This window comes from Macrosteles quadrilineatus, unplaced genomic scaffold (genome assembly GCF_028750875.1).
Source record: "Macrosteles quadrilineatus isolate MER2022 unplaced genomic scaffold, UCM_ALF_1.0 Scaffold_1__1_contigs__length_201487025, whole genome shotgun sequence".
Taxonomy (NCBI): Eukaryota; Metazoa; Arthropoda; class Insecta; order Hemiptera; family Cicadellidae; genus Macrosteles; species Macrosteles quadrilineatus.
In genome coordinates this window covers 19,481,360-19,495,406 of record NW_026542594.1, presented here as the reverse complement: position 1 = coordinate 19,495,406, position 14,047 = coordinate 19,481,360, and the positions used below count along the sequence as shown (strand labels likewise).

General features: G+C 36.9%; 1 protein-coding gene across 3 annotated transcripts in view; it reads left to right on the top strand.

Annotated features, from left to right (window-relative positions):
• Positions 1-3,504: 3,504 nt before the first annotated feature.
• LOC129004640 (NAD(+) hydrolase sarm1) overlaps positions 3,505-14,047 on the top strand; it is a 207,235-nt gene continuing 196,692 nt past the window's right edge. For all 3 annotated transcript variants that reach the window (XM_054433216.1, XM_054433200.1, XM_054433192.1), the window contains exon 1: positions 3,505-3,656. In XM_054433216.1, the coding sequence (XP_054289191.1) occupies positions 3,573-3,656 (84 nt within the window). In that variant the 5' untranslated portion in view covers positions 3,505-3,572. The remainder of the gene's footprint in view (positions 3,657-14,047) is intronic.

Below are 14,047 nucleotides of genomic sequence, written 5' to 3'. Positions count from 1 at the left end.
AGGTATTTATTGCATCAGCTCCTGAGCTTCTCACTTGTCCTTTGACTGATGAATTATTTGTTTTTCTGGAGTTTATAATAGAGTTGGATACAACTCGGACTCACTCATCCAACTAACGCTCAATCCAAACGAGTCTTCCTGTTCGACTTAGTGTTATAAGAGCCAGTTAACTTTTTATCCAAAACTCGTCTGTCCCAGTAAAGTGTGCGGGAAATTGAAGATTGCTCAAATTACGAAGTTTTTATCTCTAGAAGATCCGAGTAGGGATGTATTGTAACCACGAGAACGTAATGTATAGAATTATCCACCCCCGGAAATCGGACCAGGCAGTAACCAGTGTTGTATTATGGTGTTCAGCTCCTGTGTGTGGGCAGCAACCCTGCGGCTCAAGGCAACTCCGAATTTGGTATTGTCAAGTGACAATCGTATCTCATCCTTATATAATAATAATTGTATCTTCTAACTACTTACTCAATGCACAATAGTAATGTATTTCCATATAAGCGAATGCCGAAGACGGTTATCAATGTTGGTGGAGCGTGGAGGGAGATAAATATTAATTTAAATGCAAAATCGCGATTGTTATTGTTAGTACAACCAACACAAGATCAGAAAGACAATGATCATGAAAGAGTTGACAGAAAATCAATTAATAATAAAACACTTTATCTGCCCTGCCAATGTTGGATATTCAACTACGTCGGAGTTGTCTTGTAAACATGTTTGAGTTGCACCGTCGCATCGATTTGTGCGGCAATCTTATACAATTTTAAAAAAAGTCTTAAGTAGCTTTAAACGACATTTTTTTAATATTAGTAGGCCTAAATATAAGCACATTAATAGACAAATTTATATACTATTGGATAAATTCATAACCTAAATATTACCTCATATATTTTTCTTCAGTTCAAGGCAAGCCGTGCCAGGTCTTCATAGCTACGATCTCAGAATAAAAAACCGTATACTTCATCAAGTAAAAATTGGACTGTACAACCGTAAGACAGTTGAATAGTTGAACTATATAGACAGTTGTTGTCAATGGATATGAAGTAAGAATGGAAAACACAACTTCACAACTATAATACAGTTTTTGACTTTGCGTTATAGTTGACAAGGAACGCCAAGTCCCTTGTACAAGCCCATAGGCTGTTACAGACGGACGATTGAGAACAGACTACACGAGTTACAGTGTGAAAATATTCAAGAAAAATTGTATAGTGGCCAAAGATGTGCCATTGCAGAGCAATATATTACACTCAACAAATCGGTGACAATTTTATTCAGAGATGTTTCCAACTAAAAAAATACACAGAATACATTTTACATATGCGTCCAGTATATCAATGTAGGTATTTATAATTAGTGTGCCAGTCTAACTGTTAATTAATTCGTCTTCGCACCATGAATGTCATCAATGTAACAACCAATACAAATGCTTCTTCTTCTCACAAGTCGTTGTAAACAGCTGTTTAACCCGCATTCCATGGAGGTCGTTGGCTGCATTCTGGATCATTAGTTCTAAACTGCTTCAACATGTAAACCACATTCGTAGCGATGTGCTAGGTGGAGTTTATGGCTGTCGTATATTCCAAAATTCAAATAAATTGTGACCCTCGTCTTTAGTCATGTGCAGTTTTGTCGTATTTATTAGCTTCAATTTCGGTTTATTAGTCGAAGTCATGTTGCTAGTTGACAACCTGATAAAGAGGTTTATTTATTGAGTCGGCATCTATGATAAAATTATTCTATGTTAATTTTATGGATCTGTCCATGAGCAAAATAAAATTACAATGAAATTTGGTTCTAAAGTGAAGTGTGTTATGTGTACTCAAACGTGAACATAGTAGATAAGTTAATAATTTTGGTCCAAAGAATATGTTTCTGTTTCTTGATTATTTTTTTCGGGGGTATGGTACATAGGTAATATATGCTATAGCATATATCGTACGTAAATTGAACTACTCACCTTATGACTATATGGTTGTCGGTTCGATGAAAAAAATACAAAATCTGCTGGCTAAGCTGTCCGATATGTATAATATGTTTCGTAAAGGCTAGGTACGTTGGTTAAAGATCAACGATTGATCGGGTTAACCTAAAACTTGTTATGCTTTCCGGACTCCGGTGTGCGCATACTATATAGTTTTCTTAGAATCTTTGCATCTCAAGAAAAGTTGTATTGTACAACATGTAATGTTAATGTTATTGTGTCAAGACAAGGCGCCAGTACAAAGATTTTCACGGTTGCCGCCTCATCTGCGCCGCCTATTTTTGGCGCCCTTTGACCCATATTTACTTGGCAACGCTAGAATAGGCTCTTATAGAACAGGCTAGAATAGGTGTTTTGTGTTGTGGTCGTGACTGTTTTCGGCTCTTGAGTTTAACGTTATATATATATATTAGTGCAGAATTAATGTTTACATTACGAGACATTGTTGGCGTCCATTAAGAATGCCGTAAGTCAGCTATTTATTTATTTGATAGTGGTATCTCTTGCTAGCCCAGTGACTAGGCTGACATTGTTGTGCTAAACAAAAAAAAGTTATAGGAACACCATTTTAAGCTTTGATTGGAAATTACATATTAATAAAACACCTAGTGACTCTATTCACACCGCCTTCTAACATTACTTGTTACTGAAAATTATATATCACCGCTATACTTGTTTTACATGTTATATTGATATCTTAAACCCTCTTTAGATCAATGTTATAAATTTAAGTAGTAGCTTAAATCATTCGTCCATGATGTTCATTTAATCTGCTGCAAACCCATAGGAATTGCCAATTTTTATTTTAGTGATATTTACTTTTTTATAACATTGTGTCATTCGAAGATAAAATACAGAAGCTTTGTAGGATAATAAGGCGAAGTAAAACAGAAACCCCAACCCCATGCATAGGAGAAAAGGAATGCCACAATACTACTGTACAATGTACATGGTATTATACTAATACACTGCACAATAATCTGTTAGTATCATAATACATCCTCACACGTACTACTGACCTCTAGATGTGATATACATACCTGCGAAATGACTAATACAACTACGTTATCGTACAATTATTTATCTTCAAGTACCATAATTTATACAATGTTACCTCTATGCATTAGTTACATTCTCTTTGGCAACAGTAGTGTTAATATATTCAACAATTCCTCTACATCATAGTTCATACTCAGCTGGGTCAAAGCTATAGATGAGTAGGCAACTCTCTGAGAGGAGTGACTTTAATACAGTATTGTCCCGATACAGTATTTAATTCACACTCGTACATATTGGGTCTGAGTTACACACTCTCTGACGGAAGTAACGTCAATAGGTACAATATTTTCTCTGAGATAGAGTTAAGGTTAATCAGTACAGTTACAGTCCCCGATATCACAATTCACAATACACAACTCTGTGTCTGGGATCTCACTCCCCGAGAGGATTGCGTCTCTTCCACTTCCACTTGACTCTCACAGACGCTGGTCTGTGGTCAGTCCGCCCGCGTGTTCTCGCCGTGCGGGACGTGTCGCAGTCGCAGTGTCCGTGTATACACGCGTGTCGTGAAGTGTCAGTGATCATGCACACCAGTATACCACCTCCCCGCCTCAGGCAGTTCAAAAGGAGTATCACTGCACCGTCCGAACCCTACTCCAGATTTATGGTTCGTAATTATTATAGCATTTGGTAACTTTGTTTTTCTATAGTAAAAATATCACCAGATGGTTCCTTGCGTTATGATAAACCCCCATAACCTTTTGTAAATTTAGAATAAAAAATACCGGTATATAAAATAAAATCGGACAAAATGATAAATAGATACAAATTATTTATATCCGTCAAAATAGGCGCTATCAAACACGTCGTATGTAGAAATACTGTTTTGACAATGGCAATGCTATGAAAAGGCGTAATGAACCTTAACATACATACCAAGTTTTATAAAGATCGGTTGAAAATTTTCAAAAATAAAAATTTGTATGTACAAAATACAAAATGGTGGATATCTGGTTAACGAAGCGATTTTGGAAAAAATGCTATCCCTGATTTTCTCTTTATTTTGACCCATTGAACCATTTCCCGGAGTTTGGATGTTTACTTACCGGACACCCTGTAAGGGATGATCCTGGCTAATGAAACAGCTGATTTTAGTCAATAACGAAGATACACAGATCATCACACACCATACTACACTCATCCTTCACTCATATTTGGGTTAAAATACGCACCTAGGTGGCGTCCCCATTTAAATGATGGATAAATTAATAACGTGAAAATATGTATAGTTTTTATAAATTTTACTGAAACCATGTAGCGTATGATGACGCTATACTATTCTAAATTATTTATTTTCCAAGCTCTACAAAATAGACACACACAATAATATTAATTCCAAAGGATTGGGTATTTTGGCTATAGGGAAACCAAAACGATAAAGTAAATCGGTCCCGGGTCTAGACCTTAGCATGAGACCTACGGCAATAGTTTCGAGATGGTGTGCGTGAGTGTTCTACTCAATCAAGCTAGAACCACTGAACCGATTTAAAGAAAATTTCGCATCTATGCTACCTCGGCTTACATAGAAGGTTAACACATTGGTTTATTCCTCGTCTTAAATTTTCTTTGGACTACGTACGCCTCAATGGCTTCGGAAGTTTCAATGTTTACATTTCGGAGGATGTAAATAGCCAAGTACCTATTGAAATCAACTGTAATATTTGACAGTTCATTGATTTGTTTCCACGACAACAACTGGAAAACTCACAGTTAACGTATTTTGCATTGACATTTTAAATGTGAACAAGCAGAACTGTAAAATGCAGTTGATTTCACAATTCCTCACAGCTGCCATGCATCAGCCATGTTTTGGCTGAACTGTTTTTACTGTACACTACCGTTCGTACACTTTTACGGTTGTACCTAATCTTAACACACTGCAAACTACTTTTTAGTGGTATAGGTAAATCAGTGCGAGCTATATTCTGGATTTCTGAATGGAAACCTGATTAGTTTATATCCAGTTACGAAAGAGGTTATTTTACGATCAACCGGTTTGTAGCCGTAAAAAGCAGTTAAACCTTTCCACTGAAGAGGATTATGTCACCGTGCTGACTTTAATCTTTAGATACACCGTATGATTTAGTACGGAAACTGCAGTATGTGGTTGTGGTTGTGGAGTGATAGTGTAGTTTATGCATTATAATGTTGCATTCACTGGTTCACATTGGAAAACGGAATGAAAACATGAAATGTGAGAAAAGCAGAAGAGCTACAAAAAGAATATTGGAGTTAGGTCTACCCATAGGTCTACTGGTAATAACTTACAGTTTTCATGAATTTTACACTGCAGCCTTCAACAAAGATACAGCGATAAACCATATTTCGAGTAAACCTAAATCATAATATGGCTAGTAAATTACGCCACAGAATAAAGAGTATTCTGTGATTGTCGATACTTGTGAACTATAGTGTTGTAGTCACACAATAAAGAGTACGAGAGGTCGTCCAGTGGTCGAAACTCGACCAAAAATATGTAATGTACTCACTTATCTATTTTCACCCCACACTGTAAATAAAACATGTGATTGGAGTTTCTTCCATTTTGTTTTGATTTTCTGTTTATATTTCGTTGTTATTTCGTCACCAGCATGGCAACGCATAAGATCCATGTTAATTTTTTCAAATTTGTAAACTCATTTTTTGTGCTTATCTTTGAGCCTATTTAAATTTATAAAGGGATTCTGCACACCTACAGGAAAATAGCTTTCTAACGGTATGCGTAGATTTACCCCACGATTCACACGAGCTGAGAAAAAAGGTTTTAAAGAAACATGCTTGCCTATTAATATATAGATAGATTCTGTGATTGTCGATACTTGTGAACGAACGTGTTATAGTCACACAATAAAGAGTGTTATGTGATTGTCGATACTTGTGAACTATCGTGTTGTAGTCACACAATAAAGACTAGGCTACTTTTGTAAATTGAAACATAATTAACACAACTGAATTTATTGAACTCACAAATCAGACTAAACTAAAAAGTAAACAAAACATAATAATATAAACAGTCGTCTGACAGATGTTATAAATAAAACATATGGACTTATTTCTTGATACATAACACTCCTCCCCCCGTTAGGTAGTCCTTCAGATATGCTGGTGGTCGACGGATACGAACAGGTCGAGGACTCATGCTCATTGAAGTGTTTTGGGAGTTTGATCTAGAGACACGTGACCGAACAGGTTGTGGACTCGTGCTCATGCTAGTGGAGTCTTGAATTAAACCAAAAACGTTGAAACCAGCATCTTCTTGATGAGGGTTAATTGAACCTTCTATACCACTAAAGGAATTGCGAGATTGTTGCATCACTGATGGTCGCATTGGTTGTACGTCTGGTGTTCTCATCATAATAGGATTGCGAACCATTGATGGTGGCTGCACTGGAGTGATATGATGTGCTTCTGGTGTTCTCGTTTGAATAGGATTCTGGAGTAGTGGGTGGAATGGTGGGTTTACTGGAGATTCAGGATTATCCAAGTGTGAGTTGGTAGATGCTTTTGATGTTTCTGAGCGAGGTCTCAATTGGTCAATATGACGTCGTATTTCAATGCCTTCTTTTGTTATCAAATGGTAGCTCAGCGGCCCGGTTATTCTAGTGACTTTAGCAGGAATCCACTTTGGTCCTCGCTGATTACAGTTTCTTGCAAATACGGAGTCATTTTCTTTAAATTTCCTCTGAGGTGACTGTTGGTAATCGTGAAGCGCTTTATCCAAGATTTTCTCTTCTTTGTCACTTGAAGAATAATCTGGGTGAACTCTGTCTAAGATGGTTCTAATACGCCTTCCGAACAGCAGTTCACTCGGTGACATATTAGTAGAACAATTTGGCGTTATATGAGATGATATTAGGAACTGAGCCAATCTTTTTTGCCAATCTCCTTGAAGTATTCGTCGCAAAGAATTTTTTGTCGTTTGGACCATCCTTTCTACCTGACCATTCGATGACGGATGGTATGGTGCAACCACGACGTGGCGGATGCCATTGCTTTCATTAAACGATCGAAATTCTTGTGAAGTGAAAGCCGACCCGTTATCAGATACTATTGTGTCTGGAACACCATGTGTTGCGAAAAGGCTTCTGAGGACCTTTATAGTTGATCTTGAATCTGTAGAAGGCACCAAAACTACTTCTAACCATTTGCTGAAAGAATCGACAACAATCAAAAACAACTTGTTTTGGAAGAGCCCAGCGAAATCTATGTGGAGACGAGACCAGGGTTGTTTCGTTTTCTCCCAGGGAAGAACTGTTGCTCTTGGAGGGTTGTGACGACTTTGTTGACATGCTTGACAAGAATTCACTATGTTTTCTATGTCTTGATCAAGTTTTGGCCACCAGAAATAGCTTCGAGCCCACGCCTTTGTTCGAACAATGCCCTCATGTCCCATGTGCAGAAGCTTCAGAGCTTGTTGCCTGAGAGTGGATGGAATGATCACCCTAGTTCCCCAAAGTAAACATTGTTTGTATTGAGAAATTGAATTTTGACGAGAAATGAAAGGCGTAAGGTTGAGATCTGAGTTATGAGTTGGCCAACCACGTTGAGTCCATAATAGTACTTTAGATAGAAGTGGATCCTTTTCTGTTTCTTTTGCTATTATATTAGCGGTGATTGGTTTAACCTCATCGGATTCAATGTATAGCACGTCATTCAAGACTTCATTTATCTCTTGATCAACAACATTGGAGGAACATGGAAGACGACTCAAACCATCAGCATTCGGAATAGAAATCCCCGGTTTGTATACAAGATCAAAGTCATATCCATTTAAAAGGATACTCCAGCGAATCATTCGAGGTGACAGTGTGTTTGGTGTTTGTTTATCCACAGTGAAAAGACCCAGAAGTGGCTTATGATCTGTTCTAATTTCAAAAAGCCTCCCATATAAGTAATTGTGGAATTTTTTAACCCCTCCAATGATGGAAAGTGCTTCCCTATCTACTTGAGCATATCTTCGTTCTGACTGACTCATTGTCCTGGAATAAAACGCAATTGGAACTTCCTTTTCCCCTCGAACCTGACTAAGCACACAACCAATACCATAAGGAGATGCATCACAAGTTAGTATAAGATGGCTGGAGGGATTGTAATGAGCCAGTATACTATCGGAAGAAAGGAGTTTCTTTGAAGCATTGAAAGCAAGTTTATGTTTTTCCTCCCACCGCCATTTAACATTTTTGTCCAATAAGCGATGTAAAGGTTCTGCAACATTGGCTTTGTTGGGTAAAAAACAGTGATAGAAATTAAGTAAACCTAAAAATGCCTGCAGTTGTTCCTTGTTAGTCGGCTCAGGAGCATCTTGAATGGATTTGACTTTGTCCGGGTTAGGACGAATTCCGTCAGAGCTCACAACAAATCCCAAGAAGTCAACTGATGTAGATAACAAAGAACACTTTTCGCTTTGGAGTGTAATCCCTGCATCTCTAAAACGAGTGAATACTTCTCTTAATGTGGTAATCAATTCGTGTATTGTTCCTGCTTTAACCAAAATATCATCAAAGTAAGGGATTACATTGTCCAAGCCCGAAAGCAAACCCTCAATAAAATGTTGAAATATAGATGGAGCTGAGCTAATACCGAATTGTAGTCTTTTTGGTTTAAAAGCACCCTTGTGTGTAATTAGTGTCTGAGCTAGTGCCGACTTCTCGTCAGCAACCAGTTGTTGATAAGCTTGGGCTAAATCTAACTTAGCAAAATATTTCCCTTGGTTTAAGTTTGCTAAGAGCTGAGAGATTGGTGGAATAGGGTACAGATGATCTTGGATAGCTTTGTTTAACGTTGCCTTATAATCACCGCAAATTCGTATTTTACCATTGCTTTTTACGGAAACAACAATTGGTGTGGCCCAATCCGATACCTGAACAGGTTCTAACACTCCCTGATTAACTAACTTATTCAGCTCTTCTTCTACTGGGGCCTGCAATGCATAAGGTAAAGGGCGCGCTCTTAAGTGAATTGGGTTATAATTCTGGTCAATTTTCAGTTCGATTGGAGGTCCTTTATAGCACCCTAAAGAATTTGAAAATACATCGGAAAATTCACTTTTCAGATGTTAAACATCCAGCTGAGCTTTACTAAGAACTTCAGATTCATGACAGTTGATTGAAAGTACTCCGTTTACTTTAATGTTAAGACTTTTTTGCCAATTACGCCCCAATAAACTATTTCTATTACCTTCAGTTATGACTAACGGAAGGAAACCATTGAGCTTACCGTATTTCACATAAACATTAGTCTGACCTAAAACACTTACAGGTTTACCACTGTAATCCTTGAGTTTCCAAAGAGAAGGTTGCAGTTTACAGTTTTTATGAGAAATTTTATTCCATAGTTCTCCTCCTATGATAGAAACACCTGCACCAGTATCAACTTCCATTAGAACTTTGTGATTATTTATGTTGACAGTTGTATACAGTTCCGGAACTTTAGTGCAGTTAACTTCCTGGACGTATTGAGTTGTTTCGTTATTTGATTGAGGTGGAAACGTTTCTTCTTGTTCATAATTGGTTTCCTCTGACAAAACTTCATGAGCCCGCTGTCCCTTTGATCCGTGTTTTTGGCTAAAATATTCTTTGGGGCGTGGTTTCCCTCCTTTACAAACTCGTGCTAGATGCCCAATTTTCTTACAAATATTACAAGTAGTCTGTAGATGGGGACAATCCCTTCTAAAATGTCTTAGTCCACAACCAAGACAAACATTAGGTGTAACAGAGTGAGCTGGATTGTTGTTAAATTCAACAAATTTCCTGTTTGAATGGTCAATTTTATGTGCATTAGCAAAACTTGAGCAACTGAAAGAAAGTTCCTTAACTTACTTTCAGTTTGAAATAATTCATTTGACTTAGCTGCAATAACAACATCCTGAAGTTTAATAGTAGGTTCTTTCAAAACTTTATTCCTTAACTCATCACTTCTAGATCCAATCAAAATTTGCATAATTAATTCCCTATCCAAGTCTTTGAATTCACAGTTCACAGCTAATGTTCTTAGTCGAGAATAGAAAGAGTTAAACGACTCTGATTCTGCTCGATGACACTTCCTAAAATTAAATATTTCAAAAAGGACATTTTTGGTAGGAGCGAAATAGTCAGTTAATAGTTTTATAACATTTTTGTACGTTATTTCATTAGGTTGTGGTAAACTGTCAAAAATGTAAGTCACTTCCTCACCAGCTAGATTAAGTACTAGTGCAGTTTTCCTTACATCATTTGTAATGTCTGCAGCTAAAGCATACCTCTCAAATTGCTTAATCCATGTACCCCAACGCTGTGCGACACTTGCAGGATTTGTATGGGGGTCAAAACGATCAGGCTTATTGAGATCCATTATCCAATTATCCTCGTCACCAGTTTTGTAAATTGAAACATAATTAACACAACTGAATTTATTGAACTCACAAATCAGACTAAACTAAAAAGTTAACAAAACATAATAATATAAACAGTCCCTGACTGTATAATAACATAATAATGATCCCCCTTGTGTTAAACTAATATAATAACATGTTTAGTCATCTGACAGATGTTATAAATAAAACATATGGACTTATTTCTTGATACATAACAGCTACTCTACTCACCTTGACGCATCAATTACGACAAACTGTGAACAAAGATCAACGATAATAGAATTTTCAAGAATGTCCGTTGGTTTTCGAATTCTCTTCCTTTTTCGCCCCATATAAAACAAAACTTTAGCTAGTAAATCATGAAACAAGAAATTGGTCACAATGATTGAAATTATTATCTATAGTTCGGCCGCTTATGCTAACCAATGCTAGAGGAGGTCGGTCGCTATATAAGCGGCCCAACTATACATGCGAAACTGCCTCCAGTGTATCCTAGCCCTCAAATTGACTCGATTTCGACAAGTGTGCGAGAGTATTGCAATGAATGGATGTTATGTTCATTCATGCGCTGTAAAAAGAAGTGCTGAACATTAGACGAGTAGCCTACTGTAATACAATTTTCAAGAATTCTACCTATTAGCGTTCCGTAGTGTTTAAACCGTATCGAATTCTTCCTTTTTAGATAAAAAAAACTTACCAACTTACGATTTCAAGCAAACCACATGTAAATCATACGTGAAACGCCAACATAACATGTGTGTGCACTTGTGGCTAATATCGACGACATACGACACTGCCACCTCGCCCTCCATTGTCTCCGCTCGATTTCGAGCATCGCGTCGCCTCATACAGTAGGTAAGTTACTGCGACAGGTGTGCGAGTATGTCGCAAGTATCATTCGTCACTCTCCCTGCCATTGTCTTGCGGGGACAACATGGATTCGTTATAGGTCAGAGTTAACTGGCAATTGCGTGAGTAGTTTTCACTGTTTGAAAGATAAGGCAAAAAGTAAGTATAGAACATGTATTACAAAAGAATGGAAGACATCAATACAAATGGAAGTGGCACAGTTATGTCACATGTACTTGATCAGATATTGCAATGTGCTCAAATTCACGTACGTGTTCTTGCTAAGTCTTATTTCGCAAAAGATTTGAAAGACATCTGCAAAGTGTCGTTGCTTCAATAAACTACCAGTATTTTCATAAACTGTCGTAAACATTTGACGTTTAACTAAGTAACAATTGTAAATGGGCCAAACTTTACAATTTTTAATTTTTAAATTTTACTAGCTATTGTCAGATTACTAGAGAGACTAGCCACTAATGTGTGGTTTAGGGTCAATTGTACAGGATTAGTTTTTTTCACCCATAGCCCAGGCAACGAATGCAAAAAAATTGTATACAGGAAAACATTTGGAACAATATTTTTGACTTCGTAACTTTGTTTGGACTCTGTGAACATATCAAAAGTCCCCTCTCGTACCCTGTGAGCAAGGCGTAAGGGCTCAAAGGTGCACATTTTCGGATTTTCGTTAAAATATCGAAAACTATGCGTACTAGTGAAATAACTGCTCTTAACACAATTAAATTTTATAAAATTTGGAACAAGCGTTGTTCAGTAATATCTTTTGATATCTTGTAAAGTTTTCTCTTTATCTGCTATTGAAAGTCTTTACATTTACAAAAATACATTTCCCTCACATTTGTCGTTCTTTTCAATCCAACAACTCTCCCCAACAAAGAATCTAAAACATGCTTTCCAGATGGTTATAGAGCATCAAATTAATACCTTTCGAAAATATATGTAGTCCTAAGGATATTTCCTACATTTACTCTTACGATATTTTCAAATTGTAAAGAAATATTTAAATAGTAAAATCTTAAGTTTTAGGACAGCTGTCAATTAATTAACCTTTCAAATTTTCACCATTAACAGGCAACGTAATAACAGAAAAATGCACCATTATATACACGTAATGAGTAACTTATGTCTAAATAGCACGGTTAATAGTGTAGATTATTTGTATACTTGTGGGCTTGCTGACCGGATTCCTCACCTTCCGGACCTTGATAATATGAATTATGGGCCATTTTCATGGTAGAATATGTTGCAATTACCATGTCTATGCTTATGTGAGTGCCTGTAAGGCATTGGGGACAATGGGAACGTTACATAAATCACAACTATTACATTAAAACAAAACTATGTTTATTGACATAGCTAAGTGAATTCACATAAAACATGACATAGGTAGATTGCATTGAGTATATTTTCTTGTTCTGTTAATGGTTCTGACAATGGTTTTATACTGTGCTCAACACCTCAAACAAGAATAATCATCTGTCGATTTAGTTTAGCGCTACAATCAATCAATCAATCAATTCAAATCAATCAAATCATTTATTATCATGGACATTTACATGCATTGACATTGTCAGTGGAGCAGAACACAAAATATCAATGCTCATTGTCTAAATAATCAGAGGTATCTTGAGTATGAGTCTGTTGTACAAATTCCTTTTAACTACAGGGTTAACAATCACAATATACTATAAACAATTAACAAATACAACACGGTTGATTTAAGTTCAAGTCCATTGTATTCGAGAAATGTTACTTCCAAGTATTTTTTTTTTAATTACGGTGTCCTTTGTGGTGCAGTAAAGAACCAATAAGACCGAGTTGCACAGTCAAGGTTACAGGATGCGAGAAAATACACTCGAACTTGAATGTAAAAACGATTTCGTCCCACGCGACCACGCTTGACATTTATGGTTCCAAATGTCTCCTGGACTAAGCGACTAGCGACTTGGACGGAGTTTTATTCTTCTTTTTGCTGACCACAACATCAATTTTTTTTTAAATTTCGTTTTAACTAGTTTACCAAGTCATTTTATTCTCCTTATATTAATGTTTTTAAAAGATACCCATGAACAGAAAAAATAATTCAAAATGTTGGGTTACGCATCTTGTACGATGCAATGTATATAGCTTCAAGTGATTCTGTATTCAAGAGGGAAAGTAGCAAGGTGCCAAGGGGGCAGAGGCCAGAGGCTCAACTCCATGGGGGGCTTGGGAGAGTCTTGGGGTTTGGATTTGAGTAAGAGAGAATCAGTCACGTCTACGACCTTATGTGAGTCATTCCAACAATCCTAGCGGGAGATTATCTCATTAAAATACTAGTTGATCGTTCCCCAGAATTTGTACGTACCATGAGTAGATTATATTTTTACAAGTTACTATTGGTGTTAAGTTGGAGTCTTTCACGAATGTTAGATATGATTCTGTAAAATTAGGTTCTGTCTGTCTTTCCACCACGTAAATACCACTGGTTAGGTTGTAATGTTGCATCATAGACACTGTGAATATCGTATCTAGGCAATTTTGCAGGTTTGATTAGTTGAATCGCGTCTTTTTCTCAGGGCTTCAAAGTTCTGAGGTGTGGCTTTGGGAAGTAAGTGATTTTTCAGTATACTGTTTCCCCTTGGCCAGTATACTGAAAAATCTGTATACTGGCCAAGGGGAAACAAAAATTTTACCATAGATAAAACATACTCCCTTGACTAAAAAATTGACTAACGAATTTTAATTTTAGCGAATTTCCCCTATAGGGAATAAGCTATTACCGTAGTACTCATGGTAAG